The 24785-nt window shown below is 37.1% G+C and overlaps 1 protein-coding gene across 3 annotated transcripts in view; it reads left to right on the forward strand.

The window, feature by feature from the left end:
* Positions 1–623: 623 nt before the first annotated feature.
* LOC113081369 (collagen alpha-2(XI) chain-like) overlaps positions 624–24785 on the forward strand; it is a 34693-nt gene continuing 10531 nt past the window's right edge. Inside the window, exons 1-30 of one of the 3 annotated variants that reach the window (XM_026253471.1) lie at positions 624–739; positions 6943–7104; positions 7808–8018; positions 8299–8461; positions 9592–9714; positions 11063–11161; positions 15463–15591; positions 16990–17211; positions 18895–18948; positions 19133–19174; positions 19427–19489; positions 20275–20349; positions 20539–20625; positions 20723–20779; positions 20866–20919; positions 21086–21139; positions 21345–21398; positions 21572–21625; positions 21802–21855; positions 22013–22057; positions 22203–22256; positions 22430–22474; positions 22667–22720; positions 22808–22852; positions 23018–23071; positions 23273–23317; positions 23562–23615; positions 24124–24168; positions 24278–24331; positions 24483–24590. In XM_026253471.1, coding sequence (XP_026109256.1) covers positions 658–739; positions 6943–7104; positions 7808–8018; positions 8299–8461; positions 9592–9714; positions 11063–11161; positions 15463–15591; positions 16990–17211; positions 18895–18948; positions 19133–19174; positions 19427–19489; positions 20275–20349; positions 20539–20625; positions 20723–20779; positions 20866–20919; positions 21086–21139; positions 21345–21398; positions 21572–21625; positions 21802–21855; positions 22013–22057; positions 22203–22256; positions 22430–22474; positions 22667–22720; positions 22808–22852; positions 23018–23071; positions 23273–23317; positions 23562–23615; positions 24124–24168; positions 24278–24331; positions 24483–24590 — 2442 coding nt within the window. In that variant the 5' untranslated portion in view covers positions 624–657. Of the gene's footprint in view, positions 740–6942; positions 7105–7807; positions 8019–8298; positions 8462–9591; positions 9715–11062; positions 11162–13446; positions 14221–15462; positions 15592–16989; positions 17212–18894; positions 18949–19132; positions 19175–19426; positions 19490–20274; positions 20350–20538; positions 20626–20722; positions 20780–20865; positions 20920–21085; positions 21140–21344; positions 21399–21571; positions 21626–21801; positions 21856–22012; positions 22058–22202; positions 22257–22429; positions 22475–22666; positions 22721–22807; positions 22853–23017; positions 23072–23272; positions 23318–23561; positions 23616–24123; positions 24169–24277; positions 24332–24482; positions 24591–24785 lie in introns of all 3 variants that reach the window. The other 2 variants (XM_026253469.1, XM_026253470.1) reach the window with 2 other exon arrangements.

A 24785-nucleotide genomic window follows, 5' to 3' on the forward strand; every position in this document is an offset into this window, starting at 1 on the left:
TCATGCCTACGGACCCATCGGTCCTACATGGTTCAGCTGTGAAACAGAAATAAATACAGAGGAATAAAGAGCCAGATCTACATGCCAATCACTGGCACGTTAACATCAAAAGCTAATTTGATGAATACAGATATTTTGGGCTATATAGATCCTTTCATAAGTTCCTGAAATGAACGTCTGTCGATCCGTAACAAACGTGTAGAAAGCCGCAGAAGTCCGTATGCATGTATTTCCCTCCCTCTTTTTAGCTCTCTACCCTCTCATTCACTCTCTCTCCACACACACACACACACACACACACACGCTCCCTCGCATTTTGTGGGAGAAAGTAAGAAGAGGGAGAGAGAAAGAGGGAGATTGAGAGAGAGTGATTGGAAGCCTCTCTCTGCTCTCTCCGCTTTTCTGTTCACTCAGACTCAATGGGGCTCTAGCATTAGGGATTTCAAGCTGTAAAAGTACATATTTATTACCCATTCCCTTCTTTATATTTACGCTTTGTACATAACCCAGATAACTTATTGAAGAACAAGGTGGGTGTGCGTTTCAAGGAGTCTCTTAAGACGCACCAAGTCGAAGTTGATGTCAAAAGAACGAAAAGGCTAATTTGAAACTGTCCTGCTTTGTAGTCCAACCAAACCGGTCAAAAACTTGGGAACTATGGATATTCGGAAGAAGCGGAGGCCGTGGTGCATGGAGACCTCGTTCTTGCTCCTCCTGTGCCTTACTCTGTCACAAGCAGGTGAGTATTTTGTTTTTTTCTGTTTGTGTTTGTGAGATTTGACAGAAGAAACAGTAGCGTGACCTATGTAGGCATTTTTTCCTCAATGCAACGTTGGGTTTTGATGCGCTTTACGCACGCCAGGTATCCATGAGATTACGCAGGGGATTGTGTTTTAGTGTTTCCAAGAAGATGCTTGAATCTTTTTATGCGAACGTGTGTTCAGTTAAAGTGATTTAAGTGCATGTTGGATCTAGCTGGTGAGCCCACATTAGCAGACTAATATTTGGTTGGAGTCCCTTAAGTTGATACCACTCTTTCAACTTTCACAATTTTACAAGAACTAAAGTGTATGTACAAAACAAATACAGAGCCACGAGTTGAGCTCCAGGCCGCGTTGGCACACATTATATGGCATCCCAGACGGTGGCATGGGACAGGACGGTGCTTCACTGACAGGGTTTCACATCCTGGTATGAGCTTCATTTCAGTGCACAGCATCTTGAGAGGATGCATTGTTAGTGCAAACCAAGAAACTATTAATCGTATCGTGAATGGAAAGTATATATAGTAGTTTATGTTTATTTATATTTATATTTACATTTGTATTTCACCAATTGTTATTATTGTTACTTTTTATTAATTATACGGCTCTCCGGAATGCTTGATTGTGATTGGTCAGTCTCCACATTTAGCGATCAAATATTTTTGAGTAATTACTGACTGCGCCTCCGAAGCGTCGCCAGCTCATTTCTAAAAACAATATCTAATGCTGTTTTTTCATACGTTAATGTATCGCCTAAATAGAGTTTCCCAAACCTAAACTGCTGGGGGGGGGGGGGTGATTGGACATTATTTCTTAAATTATTCACCTGCTCTGTACTGTTATTTGTATTAATACGAGCGTTTTTCGTCTATGTGTATATAATGTTATGAACTTTTGTCCAATGCGCTTTTTGTTGCAGTAGTAGGTTTATACTTGTTTTACTTATAAAACAAATCCATAGTTAATATAAGAAGCACCATATGAAGTTAGTATTTTATTTTATTTACCCCAACCGATCAGACATTAATTTCTGCACATTAATTTATACGTGAATCGTCAGCTACGCTTCTAATGTTCACCACTAGTCGGTGAGTGGCGCTCGATCCAGATCCTGCTGCTTCTCCATTAGCATTTAATTTACAGTAGAAGCATATAATCAGATACAGTACATTTCACACCAGATTTGGACAGACTTAATTGATATTTAAAGATTCTGGTTGAATTAAAAAGTAAACAACAAAACGATATTTTAGATAATGGTGTGCACCTAACGTCCCTCTGGCTAGGATGTAATTCCAGATTTCTGATTTGATCGCTCATTTTTCTCTCCTTTCCCTCCCTTGTGTGTTTAGAGGAAGTCTGAATATTTGTGCCCCGCATGAGTAGGTCATTATTCTGCCCTGTGGTTCACAGAGATGCAGTGAATGAGTTAGTGTCTCTATGTGAGCTCAGTGATATTTGTGTAAACGCACACATCTATTACACCTGGAGAATTTTCCACAGTATGCCAGTTTTAGGCCAGTGAATGTTGCACTGTGAATATTCCACAGCAGCCTGTTATTACTGGTTCAAATATCATCTATGATTTTTAACACCAGAACCAGATTATGTTGTGCAAACCAAGACACTATTTAGGATTCTCTTTTTATGTTTAAGTTCATTTTTATATCTGCTAGTTACTTTTAAGCAGTCATCGTTGATCCATATTGTTAATTTTGGGACAGTTGACAGACTTTTGAGAGCGCAGTGTTTTTTAGGTGGGGAATATTTATTTAACATGGATGTTACTTCAACCTCATTTCAAAGGCAGGAGACTCAAAGAAAAGTCTGTCTCACTTCTGTTAACCAAAACACCCTCTACCCAGTGCAGCGAATGAGGACTGAATGGAGCCACTGTGTGTGAAGGAAATGCCTGGAATATTCGTGTGTATATTCACAGCACGTGAGAAAAGACTGTCCTCATGGGTGTGTCCATCATTCCTGACAGCTTATGAATGTCATTGTGTGTTACTTACATTGCTAATCTTCCCCATCACTACCTTACTCTTGTCCTGAAGTGCACTGGAAATATGAGGGCTGGTGCTCCTCAGATCCCTTATTAGATTTGTTGAATTTATGCATGCATGCATGGAAAGAGCAGAGCATCACTATTATAATTGTGCATGCTTGGTATTAAACTGGTAACTATCACATGTATGATACCTCAAGTTAGTTGTTGTAGTGAGCTGTGCTATAGTTTTCTAAGTGATCAGCCTTATGCTTCTCACTCTGAGCAACCATTTCTTTATTCTTCTTCTCCCTTAACTAATAAACAATCTAACCCTAGTGACTCAACTTCAGCTGTAGGAACCTTTTCACACTCTGACCTCAACAGACCTCCAGAAACCTCACACTTCCACAAACAGCTCTGTTGACAACAATACAGTTTCCCTGGTTGAAGAAGCACAGCTTTGCGGTATGTCTTAGAGAGATAGCTAGTCATCATGTCTTCAAGGCTCAGTCCACACAATCATTTTGGAAAGGGTTGTTTTTGAACCTAAAAAACAAAAAGTTGGCTTACACTGTTAAAAAAAGGTTCCAGGGCCATAGAAGATCCATTTTAGTTTCCCAAACAACAGTGAAAGAACATTTAAATAATCTAAAGAACCTTTTCCACTTTACAGAACCTTTTGTGGAATGGAACATTTCCATTGAAAACCACTTTGCTAATATAGAACTCATATTTTTAAGAGTGTAATGTCTGAGCCATTAATATCTTAAATAGATCGCTGTATCTCTCTTCCAGACATGCTTCAACTCTCATTGCATTTTGTGGCTGATTATTCTGGAAAAAAAATCTTAAAAACAGAAACATTCAATGACATGGTCTTTACCAGGATTGTTGCATGAGGGTTTACGTCTCACAAGTTTCAAGAATAGTTTAAAATAGTTTTTTGGGGAATGCAAACATCTCACCACAAGAGGGCCCAACTCATGCTCAAGCTTTTCAGCTCAATAGCACCACATCTGAAGGATTCACTGAGCACATAATAAGCACCCTCTTCCTTTAGTCTGGTTTATTATTTTATTAACATGTCTCAGGGAACTTAAACTTCTGTGAATGCCTTATGATTGTACAGAAGTATCTTTACAGTTGTAAGCTGATTAAAGCCATCTGTTTTCACACTTCTGTGCTTAAGATCATAACTGATTCAGTTAACCATATTATCTTGAATTGCTATTAATATACATATAGTTTGAGTGATACTTAGTAAAGTATTTTAACCTTTCTGTGAGTAGTGTATACTTTGGTTTACAGTGATGAGTGTATACAGTAGCTGTGGGGAGTCTGTATAAACGCTCAATCTTTTTTAGTTTGCATGATGTTTAATATAGCGGCCGTGTGGTCAGTTTATCCTTCCTGGCAGAGGCAAGAAGAGGCGCACTGTTAAACACACACACACTGACTCATACTGAGCAACCTAGATCCAGAATATACACTAGCACATGATATATATATATATTTGTGCACATAATATTAGATAAGCATTATAATGTATAATAATAAATTCACAACCTTTGTTTAAGGCAATACATGTTCTAAAATATTTCTTCGCTGACTTTCAACAGACCAGGCACGCCATCTCTTGGGCATGAGGATAATATTAAGCAGGAAATAATTATTTGAAAATATTTCTGAATGCTTTTTTTCATGTTGAGTTAAATAACTTTCTGCACTTGAACTGAATGGACACATTATTTTAACAGCACATATGAACTGACCTATTGTTTAGAGTTAGAGTACTGAATGCCTGTTTTAAAAAGATCCCATGTTTGTGTCATACAATTTCTACATTTGTTGAGAAGAACATTGATTCACTTCCTGGAAAGCATCACTAGTCAGGGTAACGTGCTTGTGTCAGCTTTTAGCATTTTTATTTTTTAAACCTTTCATCAAGATTAAAAAAAAACATCAACCACACTAACACACTTGGTAATCTGTGAACATTAAATAGTCGTTTGATATATATGTCTCTGTAACCCCATATTATGCCAGGAGTTGGAGGCATAACTGTCTGCGTATTATAAATAAATCATAAATATAGAGAGCCATGATTTAAATTATAACCTCCACACAGGCCTGTACATGCACGCCTAACTACTGCGGTCGGCGGGAAGAGAGAATGAGACAGGGGAGACAGATCTACACAGCTCGATGGATTTATCCTCCTGTCTTTTGCATCTTTTGAAGTTGCATCTGTTGTCGCATTTGTTTGATACATCTGCATGTGTTTCCTCCTCATTTGTTCAGAAAATATTGAACTTCTCCTCCATCAACTTCTTCATCCTCAAATCTGTCTGTCTTGCTCAAAACAAGGGCATCTTTGTGAGAAGTATAGGTGAGAGTTGAAAAGGTCAAGGTGTCAGGTGGTATGTCCTGCTGGTATTTAGCACAGTTATTTGAAGCTCGCAAGAAGACACTAGAACACCAAAGCTCAAAGAAAGAGGAGATGGAGAAACCAATCTCCTGGAATGTCCTGGGACAGAGTTCTGGTGATGGAGTTTGTTTAGGGGTCACCTTGACTGCTAATGACTCGCTGTTGGGAATGTTGGCTCTTTGAGAGCTATTGTCTGTTCCTGTGTTTGCAGACTGTGTGAGCACACAGTGTTTGTTTGTGTGAATGCATTGTGAGAGCATCCAGGGACATGTTTGCCATTTACAAAACATTCACTTAGCTCTGTTGAATGTTGGTGTTTGGTAGATAAAGTAGAAGCAGTTCTGTCTTCTGTAATGAAACATGGCTCAGCAGAAGTGATTTATTTATTTAGCTAATATGACCTATTTTGTGATTATTTTGTCCATTGACAGATTTATAGTTAGAAAGTGTCTTTTTTATGATTTGGAGCCATTTTTAGATAAATGCTCATTCTGTTAAACTTAAAATAATAAATTTCCATTTTAAAGCAATATTTCAAAATTACATCATCAAAATAGTTTTTTGATCTAATTAAATTATATATAGTGTTTTAATTCACAATTTTTTTTTCTCTCTTTTCACTTTGCAAGTGTGTTAATTTATTTGTGCACTACGTGCCTTTATTCCCAATTCTGCTCTATTTGAGAAATGCTTTTTGGGCCTTTCCTTCCTTATTTTATTTAATTTAGCTGAGAAAGCCCAGTGGACAAACAGTAAATAGTGCTGTGGTGGAGGTCTCAAACAGTGCCATACATTGTGCAACTTGTCTCTTCTGAAACCGATACAGTGACCAGAGACTTTCTTTTCCTTTTTCATCTCTTGCTCACAGAATGTTTGAATAGCATTGCATTTTAGCTATAGAAGCCCCATTTTAGAGTATTTCTGCATTTTTGACTCTGTTTCCTTATAGTATTGTGTTGAATATTGTACACTATCTACTCCTCTAGTCTATTATCCTCTTGCAAACATCTGTCTCTATATTTTTTGTATGTCTAACTGTGTACTTGTGTTCTAATTAGTAGAGTTCCTCGTTTTTGGTCTGAAATATGAATATGCTAGTTGCTAAATGCAAAATGACTTAACTGCCCATTGTGGTAACTACACAGACCACATTTTGGTCAATGTGGTTATAGGGAGCAAAAATACTGCCAGAGCCTCAGAGGAAAATGCTAGCACTAAAATGAAAGGAAATCGAAGATTTGTCAAGCCCTAAAAAGAGTGTATGGAGACAGAGCCAAACATGCTTAACCTCAAATAGGTATTGCAAATACACTAAGACTTGTTAGAGTGTTTAACACAGTTTTAGACAGTTAATAATATAGTACACATTGTGGGTTGAGCAGATGGCATCAGGATTCATATGAATACCATAAAGAGCAACAGAGCTGCCAAGAGCAATAGGAAGATGGAAATAGACATAAAATTGTATAACCTGTCGGTGTGGGGTCTCTTGAACAATTCAACATCTGTTTGAACTCACATTTGAACTGTGTAAAACAGAAACAAGTGGATTTATCTTGAAAATTATGTTATTTAATTTTTTTAGGCTCATACCAACAGAAATATATGCTATGGACTCTCTTTGGATCTAAATGAACAGAAACTATTAATATGAACGCATAATCATGTTTTATAAATGTAATGAATGATGAAATAATGTTGAAAAGCGTGTTAATGCACTTTTTCATTCTAACAGTGACCGAACACTTTTACTTCTACAGATCCGATAGATGTTTTGCGGGTGCTGCAGTTGCCTTCGCTCCCTGAAGGTGTGCAGAAAGTCCCAGGTTTCTGCGCCTCTCGCCGGTCCAGCACTCCTGATCATGCCTACCGCATCACTAAGAAAGCCCAGATCACTGCCCCCACCAAACAACTGTTCTCTGGTACGTTCTTTTAACATCTAATCGTTTTAATAACATTACTCACATAAACCAGATGTGAAGACATGCTGTTCATAGACACACATTTATGGAACTTAATGTTTATCTGTAAAAACAGCAATAGAATCTTAGTTATACTGTATGTATCTGAAAGCCACTTATGAAATGTCATGATGTGTCTGGAATTTGGAGGAATTCAAAAAGGACAAGGGTATGATTTGTGTAAAAGATAGGTTCTTAATTGAAAGGCTTGAAATTAAAAGTGCTGAGATGGGTAAAAACTGAAAGCAGCATACTTTTGTAGATGTTTGTATATGTAATTAGGAATTGTACATTTTGGTTACAGAGAAAGTGCATTATATATATATATATATATATATATTCTCATACTGGTTTCAAGTGTTTGTTCTTTGGATGCTGTTTTAATGTGCTTAGAAAGATTACTAGGTCTAGGTGAAAATTGTTTGGGTCTCTAACATTCAATTACTCTTCAAAAGCAGGATGAGATCTTTTCAGTAGCTAATGAGATGGTTGCAAAGTTAAAACTAAATCTGAATGTTAGCGTCAATGAATTGTGTGCAATCTCTGCAAGTTGAGTCATGAATCATAGGCTTATCCCAGACTACAAATGTGTCTGTGCTTAAAGTTACCTACGTCTTTTGTCTTAAATCTTCATATTTCAATTTTTTATTTCGAATTCTTGTAGGACGTTTTCCGGAGAACTTCTCCATCATGACTCTGGTAAAAGCCAAGGCTGGTCTTCAGGCCTTCCTGCTGTCCATCTATAATGAGCAGGGTGTCCAGCAGCTCGGTCTAGAGTTGGGACGCTCACCCATCTTCCTGTATGAAGACCAGAATCGCAAACCTGCCCCAGAGGACTACCCACTGTTCAAAGGGGTTAACCTGGCTGACGGCAAGTCAGTAACCAATCCCTGCTGAGCCCCATCCAGTTTCAAATATATTATAATCATTTGTGTTGTGCAACCCTGATGCTGTTAGTTTCCAAGCAATGTGATGTTTTAATAGTAAACATCACTTTTAGACTAAGACATTTTGTATGTAGAGGCTGAAAGGTTCCTTACAGTCTATAATATATTAATGGCTCTTGGCAAACACACAAATTATATACAGGAACGCTTTGTAACTATCTGCCCAGTTCACCAAGTTAAACCGTCAATATCTCCTCTCGTCCTACAGGTGGCACCGCATTGCCATTTCTGTGCAGAAGAAGAACATCACTCTGATCCTTGACTGCAAGAATCGTATTACAAAAACTCTGGCACGTAGCAACAAACCAGTCTTGGACACCAAGGGCATCACTGTGTTTGGAGCCCGTCTCCTGGATGAAGAGGTCTTCCAGGTCTGGTATACATTGGCCAAGAGATATTTTAATGAATTCTGTGATAGACACTTTGTAATTGATAGATGATAATTAAAGGGAGAGTTCACCCCCCCCCATGATGAGTAAATGATAACAGAATTTAAAATTTTGGGTGAACTACCCCTTTAAGGAGTTTTTTTTTTTTTATTGTCTGCATGATATGAACTTCAGTTTATGATTATGCTATAGGCAAGTCAAATAATAAGATTTGTCAACATGAATTCAAACTGATCTTATTTTCTGGGTTAAAGCTGCAGTCGGTAACTTTTGATACTCTAGCGGTTAATAAACAGAACTGCTTGCGTCTTGCGGAAGAACATCGTAGCCGGAACTACTTCTCTCTGTTTATGTCTATGAAGAATCACAAAGGTACTGGGTTACTCCGCCGCGGTACCTCCAAAGCAATCTAAAATAGTCCGAATATAAACACTTATTATAGGTGCACCATAGTGATTCAGGACAAGCCAAAAACACGGTTTGGAAAATGGATTCATGGTGTACTCACTTATTATATACATTTTTCTAAATTTTGAACACAAACAAAGTTACGGACCGCAGCTCTGATTGGCTGATTTCTTACCGGGAGCGGTCAGTAACTGCAAATGGCAATAGGACCACTGGGAGGAGCCAGAAGAGCTTGATTTTTTCACGGATTATCTGTCTCATATTCTACTGTCAGGACATAATGACAGGTTTAACAAATATGTAAAAAATTTATTTTTACAAAAGTTACCTACTGCAGCTTTAATACACATTCCTGGACTTTTAGGTAAACCAATAAGTATTTATTCACCAAATTTGATGGTGAATGGTGAAAATTTGTAAATGTTTTCTTTTTGCATCTTCATGCATTTGTCTTCACAAAGCTAAATTAATTTTTCACTAACAGGCCAAATGCTTTTGTTAAGTCAACTTACAAACTAGTTGAGAATCTGAAAACCTAAGATGTTAAGTTGAATAAAAACTTACAATTTTAAAAAATCTTGCACACATACTTAATGCCTTAGTATCCCACATTACCCGAGTTTGACCTCTGGTAATAAACTTGATTCTTTCTTCACATCTGGTTGTTAAAGTGACATCTCTTCTTTTTCTTTGCTTCTCTCCAGGGTGAGATCCAGCAGCTGCTGATCGCATCCAATCCTCAGGCCGCTTTTGACTTCTGTGAGCACTACAGCCCCGACTGTGACTCCCCTCTGCCCAAAGTCCAGTCCCAGGACCCAAACAGCTATGTGAGTACCACGGCACATTTTTACAGTGGGCAAAGTGTCCTGGTGTGAGATATCAAAATCACTTCTCAGTGCATCAGTGTATGCTAAATGTTTTTGCTTATCCAAAAACAGCGACTCATCCAAATCTTTGCTGTAGATTCGTCCTTGATTCATTAATCATGCCATTCAATAGCTGCATCTATATTTGACTTGGATTGGATTTGTATTAAATGCTTGGATAAATATGGGCAGTATTTTTATGTTTCAAAGCACATAAGTATCATGTTTCACCTACAGTATAATAGAGCCCCTCATGTGAGTCAGACTCCCCTACAACACATTTTCATACATCTACAGCTCCTTCACCTCATCAAAGGTGCTCTGTCCTAATGCAGTCTCGGTTTCTCATCAGTGCATGTGGCTTTCTTGAGATTTATCTCTTACAAAGTACAAGAGGAATCTCACTGCAATCTTTAGAACAAATTGGAAACGTAGAAACCTAGAAGAGTTTCATATGCACCGTGGTTAAAGATACAAATTTAATATGTAGTTTTTATTATTATTTTGAGTTTCCTTTTTAAAGTTTGTTGTTTTGTTATTGTACTAGTCATTTTCTATATCTACATCTGTCTCTCTATTTTCTTTTATTTGTCAGTTTATTTAAAATGTAATATTGCCTAGCTAAAGAAAGTTATGTAATTAATGTTTTTATATATATTTTATACTATTCAAGTTAAATTAAAGTTAAAGTTTAATTTTAGTTTTACTTTTACTTTCAATTTTAGTTTTATATTCATATAATAACCCAGAGACGGAAATATGATAAATTACTCCAATGTTAAATAAATAGTGATATTCAAATCAATGGCTTTTACCTTTTATAAGGACTTCAAGCACAGCTCCTTCAATCTGAATTTAGGGTGAAAACTATTTTATAACATCCGATTAAATCTAAATGCTGAAACTGGATACAATAGCTTTATTTTGCTTACTGCTTACATTATACCCTTGTGTCATCTTTTCAGATGAATGCATTTGTTTTCTCATTCATGAAGTTCTCGGTGTGTTTTGCAGTAACGCAGAAACATCTCACTGTTACTCAAAGCGAGACTCATGAGTCTGATGAACAAATGATAAAACCACTGTGTTTTCATCTTCCCTCATTTCTAGTTTCTACATCTCACTTTACTCATCTTTCACTCTCTCGTCTCTCCCTATTATTCTCTCAATCGTTTTCTCTTTCCAAAGTCTTCTTTTTTCCCTCTTGTCATTTGCTCCATTCCCTTTTTGTCACTCACATGACCTCTCTCTCTCCTTCCCTGCATTCCTCTGGCTTCACTGCTCCTCTCTCTCCCCCCATGTCTCTCAGTTCTTTGATGAAGAGCAGGATGATTATGAATACCCCTATTATTATGAAGGAACTACGAGTGTCCCTCCCTCCGTCCCAGCTGGGGACCGCACCAAAGAGGTAAAGAGGGATCGCAAATGGAATCACAAAGTGAATCAGAAAAGAGAGGAGGAGAAAGAAGACGGCATGATACCTCATTTAGAACTTGATAAGTGCCTACAAGGCAGAAAAGAATATTGTTAATGTCTTAAATAAATGTAATAGTTTTTAAATCTACACAATTTGATTAGGTTTAGCTAGAAAGAAGACAGCAGGGTAAAAAAAAGTCTTCAAGTAAATGTATTCATTTTAAGGATGTTTACTAGAAAACAAGATAAAATATTTATTACTTTAAAAAATGCAGTGTATACTGTGACTGTAGGCTTTAGTTTTGGGTAGTGCATTTATAGCAGAAAAATTGACAGAAGATAACAAAATATAACAAATATAGCAAATAAAATAAATAAAGAACACCAATATAAAGTCAGCATGCAAATATTTCTATGATTTTGCTGTCCATTCAAATGTAAAAAATGTTAAATATTGGAAGCAGAGAGTTAAATATGAAACTCTGCTGTCTCTTTCAATTGAATACGTTCATCCTCTCTTTTCTGTTCACTGCTGTCTCATATTGTCATGTGATGTCCCACCTCTTTCCGTTCGTCACCTTGTTTCACGTTGCCCCTCACCTGTCACACTATAATACTGATGTTGCTTGTGTCATTTACATGTTGTCCTTTGTCATATATTTGTACCAGTATAGAGTCAGAATGTTTGTGTTGGTCAGTACATGATTGTGTGTATGTGGATTTTTAAGGGGCACTGGAGGTTCAACACACACACACACACACACACAGACAGTGCATCACAGATCATGGCCCCACTGTGTTAAACCAACAGCTCTAGAGAAAGAGACAGAAATATTGATTTACTAACAGAGAAGGTAGTGTCTATAGATCCAAGTACTGTATATAATATATACAGAATAAATTATATATTATTGTATATGTATGCTGTATCTAATTTGCTTAGTTAATTTATAAGTTTGTTTAATTTTATTATTATTTTTAAATGTACATTTACTTTAAATCTGTTTTTTTTTTTTGTACTTTTCATGGCCAAAGTCCATATTCTGATTAAATGCTGCAATTCAGTAATTTAACGAAAAACATTTTGACCTTTCAGAATTTTAATGTGCATGTAAGCAGGGTCACTGTAACTTATTGATTTGATGCTGACATAATAGCTCAGGTATTTTAAGTTACCTGAGTTTTTTAAGAAAACCACTTTTCATTCTTCCCAGTTGCATGGCATTATTCTTCTTAAACCTGGTCTCAGTCTTGTGTATTTGCATGTTTTCATGTTTCACCTGTTGTGTGAGTAACAAAACTTGTGAGTTCGCTTGTGTCTTGTGTCACTCTGATCTGTTATCATGTACAACGAGCGTCTGTGTCTATGTGTTTATTCATATCCATCTCTTCACTTTATAGGTTTACTTTCACTTTGGCCAAGATTGTACTCTCATTTATTTGTAGTGCTGTTTTCTTGCCCCCTGGACAGTCATGTCTTTATCTTGCGTATTCACTGAGCTCTCTAAAAAGCTATTTTGTGTTTTACTGTGAGTATAGTTAACCTATACTAGTTTAATTTAGCTCAGTATGTGTCAACTTGAGGATTAGTCTTTTTAATTAATATGCCTCTTTTATTTTCTGCAGCTTTTGCTTTTGCTTTTGCTTATCTGAATCTAGGTAGTCTACGCCATTCATTCCTTTCTCATTGTTTGGTGTCTAATATCTGAATCAATAATCAGATTTTTAGGTTATTTACTTAAACAGTTTTCTTTAGTGATTTGCTGGCAATGTCATTTTTATGGGATTATGAATGGTGCATTATGACTATCTCCCTTCTTTTCCTTGAATATCCCTCTCTTTCTGTGCAGTTGGGAGCACAGTGTACCAGCCATGCATCTGATTTATCAACAGATGCTATTTGAGCAAACTTTCCCCCAGTGCCTCACAGCGTTACATCCCCATGCGCAAAACATGCTGCTTTTTTACTGTGGAGATTGGCATTATTGGAGAAAACAGTATAAATTATTGACATTTCTTTAGGTACGATTGAAGTTCACAAAGTTTAAACTTATTAAATGACTAAATCTGACTTAGCTTCATACTGTATCCAGTAATGCCAGTGAAATCTCAGTCAGTCATTCAAGCAATCTTAAATTCATTGTGTTGTCTCTCTCTTTTTCTGTCCATCCCCACTGCTTTGAATCCCCCATCCCTATCTCTCTCTCATTTACTCCCTTCTCATCAACGCTGACCTGACACTTATGCTTTTAAATAAAAATTATATTAATCAAATAGGAGGGAAAGGCGAACAATGGCAAAGCTGATAAGACAAAAACTGCCCCAGCCAAAGCTGCTCCAGCTAAACCAGCTAAAACCAAGCCAACTCCAAAGCCGAAGGCCAAACCTTCTGCTGCGCAAATCTTGATCTCAAAGATAAAACCTACTTTAGCTTCTAAAATAGCATCCAAACCAAAAGCAGCACCAGCCTCAAAGACTGAAAACAAAAAGAAGGCAAACGACAATGGAAAAAATAACGGTCAAGCTAAAGTAAATGGTAATGGCAATGGTAAAAGCAATGGGAATGGGAAAGATGCTAATGGTAATGCTAAGGCTGGCAGCAATGGCAAAGCCAATAACAATGGCAATGGAAAGGCAGCTGTGGAGAAAAAAACTAATGGAGAAGCTAAAGCTAATGGCAATGGTGCAAAAACAGTGAAGACTGAGAAGGCAGCAGTGACCAAAATAACAGTAGCAAAGAAGTCAGAGACAACTGCGAAGAAAGCAGAGACCAAACCACAACTAGCCAAAGACAAAACAAAATCAAATGCACCACCCACAAAGCCAAAAGCAACCAAACCTGTGCTAGGAAAGGTTCAGACCAAAGCCACTAAAACTCAGAAACCCACCCATGCTCCTTTGCCTCTCCCTCCAAAGCGTAAGGTTTTGGATGTCAATAACGTCAAATCAACGTCCAAAAATGTCCCACCCTTCGACAAGGCTGCTGTGAGTGGCACGACCATGTCTTCTCCAGAAATACCCAAGAAGAGACCCACCATTGGTTATCAACAGGTACAAAATCAAGAGCCCGTGTTGGCTTTCCAGAGCTGTATTTCCAACCTCCCCATCCTGGTAGTCCAGGACCGTGTTCATAAAGTATCTCAAAGAAATTGTTGATCTGGGATATGTCTTCATTGAAAATGTTGAAAGATCTCAGATGTAACACATACTTTGGTGTGCTTTGTGAATAAGGTCCAACATCTTGCCTTTCAGGTTTACATACTGCACATTTTCAGTACTAATGTCATTCAAAACAGGATTAGGAAAGTGCAGGAAAAAAAAGATTTTTACAGTACAATCCTTTGTACTTTTTTACTTTTCAAACAGTGTGTAAAACCATAAAGGCATCATGAGATTGACCGGCTGTGAGGTTGGAGATATACAGACCCACTGGATCTCCTCCACCCTTTCATACATCAAATGATCTGAGAGATCATTAGAAGGATATGATAAGCGGTATAGACTGAGTCATCATTGCATGGCTATTTGTACAGTCTTTTGTCTGTCTTCTTTTCTCTTCAAATCTACATTCTCTACTTGGTTAGTTTTTAGAAAGTAGACCAGCAGGTAAAACCAATTAGAGCATGTGATCAGTTAAGAAACATAAGTCAGAGTCATTGCTAGAGCTCAATGTTACACATGACACAACGAGTCTCTTTCCTCGTCTCACTTCATGACTTCAGCCTGTTTCTCTTTTATGTGTTGTTTGTTAAATGCTGTCCTGTCAGTAGTATGTGAATGAAGAAGTTTCACAAAACAGTGACTCTGTGACGCTGCACTCCATGATTATCAACTCTTTCTGTCTGTTGAAGATCTGAAATTGTGGACAAATGTTCGAAAAGTTGTTTACTAATGCTGTCAAACTGCTGCTTCAATGGTTTATTGACATCAACTTCAACAACTTTAAAGTCAAGTTTTGACCCAGCTTGACTATATTTTATCCTTGACATGGCAAAGTGGCTAATTAAACCAAATCAGGATGAAAGGAAAATCTGGGAAAGCAAATCTTACAAGTCTTTCACAATGTAAAGGCTTTTTACAAGATTTCTGATTCCAGCTGCAGTTTCCTGTTCTGATTTTACTATGACATGAGATCAATGGTGTTTTTGTGTGTCTATTGGCAAAAACACATTGATTTTTTCTTTCTACAAGGTTCATCAGACCTGAGCTTGTTTTATACTAATCAATCTCTCCCCTTCAAATCTGCTTACCTCCTCCCCCAACCCCTCCCACCTCTCGGCCTCCTCCAATCAGGACGTAGATCCTGCTTACTCAGAGGCTGACCACACCCCCACAGAGACCGATTATTATTACGCAGTAGAAGAAGAGGCGAGCCCACAGCCAGAGAGTGATCTGACTGGATATGAAGAAACCATTAACAAGGTAACCTACACCCAGATATCTGAGAGACATGGAGTCACAGTCTCTCAATTACTCTAACCCATTACAATGGAGGTGAGACAGCCTGTATATCATTGACCTTAGACATTAACCATCCTGCAGCCACCTTTGCCATGATAAGTGGTGTATTTAAATGAAAAATGAATGCAGAGCGTCCATTTTATCAGATATTCTTTTGTGATTCTAAAAACTGCCTCAAGATTTTCTTGTTTCCATGTCAAAACTGGACATGACACCATCTTAATTAACATAAGAACAGAAATCTTGAGAAACAAAAGAAATGGTATAACTATGGGATGAATACCATGCATTCATTTCTGGACAGCTTCTTTTGAGATATTTTCTGGGGTTGCAGACACTGCCAATAAGATTTAAGAAACTGGTAAACTTTGAGCAGCTTAGATAGACCTAACTAAAACATTTCTTGTCTAGAGTGGCACTTCTTGGTCAGGTTTGAATTTAAGAATAAACAAGATGTTTAGGACTAGTTTGGAAATGGACATGGCCAGAAAATGTAAATGAAAGAGTCAACAACACAATGGTAAGAGACTATAGGAAGTAGTGCTTTAGTTTTTGCCTCAGAGTAAGTGTGTTGCCATAGACCTGAGTGATTCTGTGGTCTCATTTTGAAATGAATGAATTGATTTATTAACAATATTTGAAAAAATGCACAAGAAAAAGGATTTCCGTTTTATCTTGAGACACAACACTCATAATTATGGTCACTCATATTGCTAAGTCAATGCCTTGATGATGGAGAAGAAATGGACAAATGCTTTCACATCAAAGATGATAACTGTAACTATACATTTTGAATAATCATTCTTATTCTACATTACAACACAACTATAATAGTAACATCACAGTGGAATGACATCATTAGAATCACTTTTAGAACTTTTTTGTTTTTTCAAATGATATGATAAAGAGCAGGAATCCATCCTGCTTTATAGAGCTCGGATGTAAAGTGGCTGTGCGCAGTTATAATAAACAGAACATTATCATCCATTATGTGGATGCTAATATGATTAATGTTACAGTTATCGTTATAGTTATTGTTCTTGGTGTGAACGGGCCTTCTGAATCAACAATAAAGTGGTAAATAAGACTATTATTTCACTGGGTAAAATTAGACATGAAGAAGACTGTGTACTGTGTGTATGTGTCCGTAAACCTGTGGATGTTTGTCCCTCTCTCATATCTCTTTTACAGCAGGTAAGATTTATTATTCTGATTATTATGTCTCATTGCCTTCTAATTTCCGCCTTCCCCTCTATTTTCCTATTTTCTATTCATTTCTTCCCCCATCACACCATATAATCTTCCATCCTCCAAACCATCCACTCCACCCCTACCTCTGCTCCCAATGGTACGGCCCAGGTGGACGAGACTGTTGGCGCTGAGGAAGTAGATGCAACCAAGACAGGTGGTGAAGGGGTGTCTCAAACACCAGAAGAGCCCTTCACTGAGGAGTACATTACAAGCGACTTTGGAACAAAGGAGTATGACTATTCCTACAGAGACTACAATGAGCCCATCATCGAAAGCAAGACAGAAGACACCTTTGGCCCTGCTCTGTCTGCTGTGACAGATGAGGGAGGTGTAAGTTACCTTGTGCTTTCCGGCAAATTCACTTTAAAGCTTTGAGAAAAGCTTAAATGGAATCTGCAGTGGCTTTAAATCTTGCAGAGGAATCAAGGAGTAGTTAAGATCAGCTAAGCGCTTGTGCTGGTCTAAATACTGGTCCAAGGCTTGAGCTCTGTTTCAAAACCTAGTTACTTGCCTAGACAGAAATTTAAGGTAGAATGTGATAAAAATTCAAAAACCTTGTTTGAAGACAACATCCCATGTGTCTTTACGTTAAAGACAAATTTAGAATTAATTTAAGACTGAAAAAAAAAAATATTAATTATAAATGTTTATATTTAATGAAATTGACAATGTTAATCAAATGTATTGATATGACTATCAAAGTATCACATGGTGTGCCTAGCAACATATTAAATTAAAATTAAATTAAATTTATGCATTTAGCAGACGCTTTTATCCAAAGCGACTTACAGTGCAACGCTCAACCAGTTGAGCTACAGGAACACTGTTAAAATCAAACTCTTTTTATAGTCATAATAGTATTTTGAATTGGCTTTTATTATTATATTTTCAGTTACATTGCAGTAATTATATGTACTTTGTCATTTTTTATTTTCTTTTTGTTTATATATTTTTTTCTTTATAAAATTTATGTGATTTAATTTACTTTTTTTTTTTTTTAACTTGAAGGAAACATTTCAAATTTTAATAACTTTATTTATTTATTTGAGATTTTCATATGTATATTTGTATTTCAGCTTTATGTCAAATTCTGAGCCTTACTCATGACGTAAAAAAAATGTAGCCACAAATTAGAATTCATTCTAATGATTTATTAATTTAGACAGGATTAAATTAAATAAAAAATTGGGTACAAAGTAATACAAAGTGGCCATGATATATCTAAAACAAGAAAATGAACTGATTCATCATGAGATTGAATTGAATCTGTTGCCACAATATCTTTGTTTTTGTTTCCACATGTGTCATGTCCATGGCTTTTGACATTTTTTTTTCTTTTTCATTTTAGTTAACACTGGTAGGCAGTTGACAGCAAGACTGCTCAATAGTTTTTGGAAGATAAGTTCAGAGTCAACAAATTAGCATTCAGTGTTTACTTAAGACTAAATCAAGTTTGCTAAGAGTAATTATTTATAAAGTTATGCCAGCAAACCTTGTTTATCGCAAGACTTACACACTACTTCTCCTGCACAAGATTCCTCTGCAAGACTGCATATAGTGCTTAGTTCAGTAGCATTCATCAGTGTTGGTTGACTCCTCTGCTCTTATGCTGATCTGAGAGCAGCTCTAATCTCAATCAGCATAGAACAGCAGTCTCTTCTTGGAAGGGAACCACAGTGTTTCTGCTTGACGTCAGCTCCAGAACTGAACAGTATGTATTAACATGCTGTAGACCTGCATATAAAACAAATGAAAATGAATAGCGGTCACTTGCATTTAGATGGATGGCCTCACAACAACAGATAAGTAAAGTTTAAGCCAGCTAAGTATCTACTTAACTTTCTTAAAAAAAAAATGTCAGTCAAGGTAAATCTTAAGTTTTTGGTCCAAAACCACAAAAAAGGGGGTTCTAATGTATAATGTAGGCGGGTACCTGAACATCTGGGACTGATGGTTTCTTCTCGTTGTATATTGACTGGGCTCTGTTTTGGGTTACATATCTGTTTTCCTCAGGCCTCCGTGCGGGCCCAGAAGGGAGAGAAGGGAGAGCCTGCTGTCCTTGAACCTGTAAGAGTCATACTTCCATAATCAAAACATTACTCCATTATGACAACTGGAAATAATCAAGGCAACTGTTTTATCTGTTAAGACATGTAATTCATCCAGGCCAGCAGAGGGTGCTACAAAATAACATTGTGGAGTATTTCATGTATCAGTGTTTTCTGAATGTATTATTTTTGTGTTTTCACAGGGCATGTTGATTGAAGGACCACCTGGACCAGAAGGACCAGCAGTATGTCTATTTTATTTGTTTGTGATTATTTAACATTCTTCGTCCTCCCCAAAATTAAGCTAATGACTAAATAACTTTTGACTCCTCTAATTGAAAAGCAGAATTTATTTTAATACCGCTGCCATATTGAGCATTACAAGTTATCCAGTTTGTTTTTTCACCACATAGTGTATGTTATGATCAAATTTAAATTTCACAGTTGTGATTTGGGTACATTATACACTCTAAATTATGCAAACTTTCTCTGTATAGGGTCTCCCTGGTTCTGCTGGCCCCCAGGGACCCCCTGGTTCTGTTGGTGATCCTGGTGAGAGGGTGAGTGCACAGTTTTTTTTTTTTTTGTGATTAAGGCTGTTGTTTCTCTATTTCTGTCTCATAATGCAGTTTGGGTTCCTTGCCGCTGCTTAGTTCGAGGCTAAAAGACATTTAATATTCCTTCACTGATTTGATGGCACTGATGCAGTCGGATGAGAAGAAAAAACTGAATCGACCTGAATAGCTCTTGTCTTTTGAATTATAGCTCACTCTAATTCATTCATGAATAAATTTAGCAAGATCGACACTTATTGAACTTATTGAAAACATTGAACTGACTTGAGCTGAAAAATGACATTGCTGTCTTGAGTAGAGATAATTTTTTATATGATAAGTAGCAACAATATGTCAGAAATATATTTTTTATTTTTATATGTAACTGTTAAAACAATATATATGCAAACATTTGCTTGTTTTTAATCATTTTTTAATACATGTCTGTCTTTTTTTTACTTACATAATATCAAGTATTGATGGATTTTAGGATGGATATACATGCACATGACATGTATGTCCAAAAATGTATTGCACGTACATAAACTAAAAAAAAAAATATTAATATACAACAATTTCTAAAAGGTTTCACATGTGTTTTTGCTTCATATGACAATAATATGAAAATTTAATATATTTGTACATATATTACATTTAGGTATGGGTGAACTTTACACAATTATTGAACTAAACTGAACAAATGGTGAACTGACTAGAGCTGAATGGTGACACCATTTTCGGCTTTATGGCAGAATATAGATTTGCCTCATTTTTGACGTTTGCATCTGTAGGGTCCTTCAGGTAAAGCTGGTCTACCTGGAGCGGACGGGCTCCCAGGACCTCCTGGAACTTCTGTCATGCTTCCTGTAAGTCTTTCTTTCTTTCTTTCTTTCTTAATGTCATCTCACCACTAGATGTCACCATTATTCCATTATGGTTAAAATTATATTTGACTTTATTCCTAACAGTCTCCCCCATGAGTTCCTACATCCACGTTACTTAAAAGAAATCATTTCAAATCATTAATTTGCAAAACTCTTTTCTGATTCTTGCAGTTCCGTTTCGGACAGAGTGCTGGTGAAAAAGGGCCCATTGCCTCGGCACAGGAGGCCCAAGCTCAAGCCATCCTCTCTCAGGCTCGGGTTAGTAGCAGCTGTCATATAGCAATAATTGAATTTTGATTTATTCGTTTTCCACATTGAGGTCTAACTTTATGCATCTTAATTTTCTTCTGTCTAGTTGGCTATGAAAGGCCCACCGGGGCCAATGGGTTATACCGGCCGTCCCGGACCTACGGTAAAATAACTAAACACAGATAGATAAATAACACAGGCATGTCTGTTACAGTATTACAGTGTTGTTGTTGTTGTGATCCTGTATAGGGAACACCTGGAAGTCCTGGTTTAAGGGGAGAAAGCGGGGACCCTGGTCCTCAGGTAAAGACCTTGTGGTTTCCTACATTATAATTTTTAGCCATGCTTAAAAAACACTAGCAGGACACTGAGCCATTCTGAGATGCTCTGACATTCAGAATGTGTAAATATCTTGGAGTTAAATTGACCGCCTTCTAATGTATCATGCATCCTGATTGTGTTCTTGCAGGGCCCCAGAGGTCCTCAAGGATTGTCTGGTCCTCCTGGTAAATCTGGTCGGAGGGTGAGTCCACTACAGTGTTCATGTACATGCAGGTTTACTTTGACACAGGCCTAGAATATCATAGTAACTTCAAAGCAGTAACAAAAACTGCCTAGCAACAACCCAGGACACCCTAGCAACCGCATCTTAGCATCTTGGTGGTACCACTTGCGTTGCCCTCAAGCTATCTAATAATCTAGTTGCTTTTATTTGATATTTCCTGCAGGGTCGGGCTGGTGCTGATGGAGCCAGAGGGATGCCAGGAGAGCCTGGAATTAAGGTCCGTCATCTTAACCATTTTTGGTTAAAATTGTCTTCTATGTGTGATTCATTTATGTATTTTTGTGTTATTCCAGCTCTGAAACTTCTTCATAGAGATTACTTTGACCTTGAGTGTTCTGAGCAGCGTCGGTGGCTTGTAAAGTCATGTATGTGTATGTTTTTCTGTATTAGGGCGACCGTGGCTTTGATGGCCTTCCTGGATTGCCTGGTGACAAGGGTTATCGTGTAAGTGTCTTGGTTAATGTTCAGAAGCCCTGTTCCAAAACATAGTGATCTTTTTAGGCAATGTAATTAATTACAGATACATTTTTTTGGCCAAAATCGAATGCAGCTTCCAATGCATACACAGTAGACAGCGGGGGTTTTGCTGGATTCTTTATGTATTTATTTTATTTTTTAAGGGTCAAACTGGAGGAATGGGACCCATAGGACCCCCTGGAGAGGACGGAGAAAGGGTACTTCTCAAGGATTTTGTACTTTTGTTACAGTAAATTAACATGAATAGATATGATGTGTTCCTGAACATCCTTGTGATCTTTGTTGATCATTTTTTCCTTGAATATCTATCATCATCTTTTTGTAATTGTCCTCTTCCTCCTTGATAATTGTCAGGGAGACGATGGAGACATTGGACCTAGAGGTCTTCCCGGCGAACCGGTGGGTGTTTCTGTTTCTCACACCTAGGACAGTGTATATGATAGTACTGACTTGTGTAAATTGGTCTTGTAGTTCAGTTTAAAAACTGTAAGGCTACTTAGATTTCTTTGTACCCTCTTTGATGAACCTCTTGCTTGTTCTATAGGGGCCCCGTGGGTTGCTGGGGCCTAAAGGGCCTTCTGGTCTTCCTGGACCTCCTGTGAGTATTTATTGAAAGCTTAACCACGAAAACTGCATTATAAAATGTACATTTTTAAAAATGGTAATGGCTGCACAGCAACTTCCATAAAAACGTAACATTTTAAAAAGAAATATTTATAAAGGGGTGTCCAGATCTTTTTTAAATTTCTCTGTATGATCTGTCTCTGCCAGGGTGTTCGTGGAAATGATGGTCCACATGGTCCAAAAGGAAACTTGGTCAGTAAATTCTTTGAGTTCTTTAACATTACCCTAATGCACTCTTTCTACCCTGTGCACGCTCTTGAACAGCGTCAAAATATGCAATAATTAACATATGTGTGTAAAATGTTAAATATTCATCACAACAGCAATCAGAAAATGTAACAGAAAAAAAACAGTATGTCCTCATTCTCCTTGTCATTTTTAAAGGGGCCTCAAGGAGAGCCTGGTCCTCCAGGACAGCAGGGGGCTCCAGGAACACAGGTGAAGAATGAGCCTATTACAAATGAATGAAAAATGTACAAAATCATAGTGAAGTATATTAAATATGATTTTTTTTCTGTTTCATAGGGAATGGCAGGTCCACAGGGTGCTCTTGGACCACCAGGAGAAAAAGTGAGTGTTTTTATAATTGTGGAACACAGAGATATAATTATCAATAATCAATTCAAAAGTACTTTACACTACTACCACTTTGAAGTCTGCATACACGTCCAGTCTTATTCTGAGATCAAGCATTCAAGTATGCAATTATAATGACATTCTGTATTTCTTTTAAAGGGGCCCACAGGAAAGCCAGGTCTGCCAGGAATGCCCGGAGCCGACGGTCCTCCAGTGAGTGCTAGACGGGGTTTTTCACATTCAAAACAAGCCTGTTGGCTCTGTGTTTTAACATCTTTTAGTTTATTTGAATGAATAATTTTAGACCAATTGTCAGTTAGTTTAATAAGGCAAAACAAAATAAATACAGAAGACATGCATGTGTTTATAATATCTGTGGAGAAGAGTAAAGAATAGCTGTTCGTGTTTTAACAGGGTCATCCCGGAAAGGAAGGCCCCGCTGGGACCAAAGGAAATCAGGTGAGGCTATATGATAATGCTGCTAAGTAGAATTCTCATTATAACTTCATAAATTAAGTTTCAATTGTGTCAAATCTGTTTGTATGCTTTGTGCATTTGTGCACTTTTGTAATCAGCTACTGAACAAAAATATGTGTATATACATATCTTTGTTAGATACATAGACAGACATTTTCAGGGCAGACGTGTTCATAAGTCCCAGCGTGTTTATATGTTAACATTTATTAATCTTGTTCATATTTAGGGTCCTAATGGTCCTCAGGGGTCTATTGGCTATCCTGGCCCTCGGGGAATTAAGGTAAGATATATATCTTCTTTAATCAGTTTGGATGCATAAAGCTTTTGTTTTGATTATTGCAAGTATTATTAAAATCCTTTAATCATCCTGTGTCAAATATTTTTCTTTTTTGAAATATTTTTATTAAACAGATTGTAAAACACAAATTTAATTTTCTTTTTTAACAGGCATAATAAACAAACAAAAAATTTAAATTATACAATAAACCAGAACAACAATCATAACCCTACCTATCCCAGATTAACCCACAGGAACTAAAAAAGTTAAAATAAAATTCTCTAATGATGATGCAGTTCCACATGTTTTAAAATGAGTCTCTAATGGTGAGCTGAATTTTTTTCTGGGTGTAGGAAGGACATTAAGTCCTTCAGCCAGAAAAAGTCACAAGGGGGTCATTTTTATTTGTAGTTCTGTCTATGGTGATTTTTATGTATTGGTAATGCCTGTTGATATCTGCTTTCATGTGTAAGGCTCAGATTAAGATATCAGACTAAATGTTTTATGACAGGGAGCTCAAGGTATCCGTGGACTGAAGGGTCATAAGGGAGAGAAGGTGAGTGTTTTTGGTCCTAAACATCAACATAATCCAAAACCATTCTGTGCTTCAGTTTATATGAATCAATCAGTGCTAAATAACTTTTTTTTCTTTACTTTACTTTCAGGGAGAGGACGGATTCCCTGGAATCAAAGGAGACTTTGGTGTAAAGGGAGAGAGGGTAAGTCTTACATCTTACAAATCATCATTGTATAGAAGCTCATCCATTAACGTGATTTAGCACAAAAGTAAAATGATAGGAAACGGTAATGAAGTGCTTGACTTTACTGACCCATTTCAAATACCCATTGAGATTTGTTGTGCCCCATCAGGGAGAGGTGGGAGTGCCTGGCCCAAGAGGAGAGGACGGTCCCGAGGGGCCGAAGGGTCGTGTCGGTCCCCCTGGTGAACTTGGTCCTATTGGCCTGCTGGGAGAGAAGGTTAGTTTGATTATACAAAATGAGTTTGTGATTTCTAATATGTTGCATTTTATACATACTGTATAAGCTAAGTTTTGCATTGACATTAATATTGACAGTAAGCTGCAATTAATGTAAATGTAATGTTCGTTATTTAATAACAGGTAATATATAATTAATATATTTTAGTTGCTAGTCTAAAGATGATTAAATCGT

The sequence above is a fragment of the Carassius auratus genome, unplaced genomic scaffold (genome assembly GCF_003368295.1).
Source record: "Carassius auratus strain Wakin unplaced genomic scaffold, ASM336829v1 scaf_tig00033986, whole genome shotgun sequence".
Taxonomy (NCBI): Eukaryota; Metazoa; Chordata; class Actinopteri; order Cypriniformes; family Cyprinidae; genus Carassius; species Carassius auratus.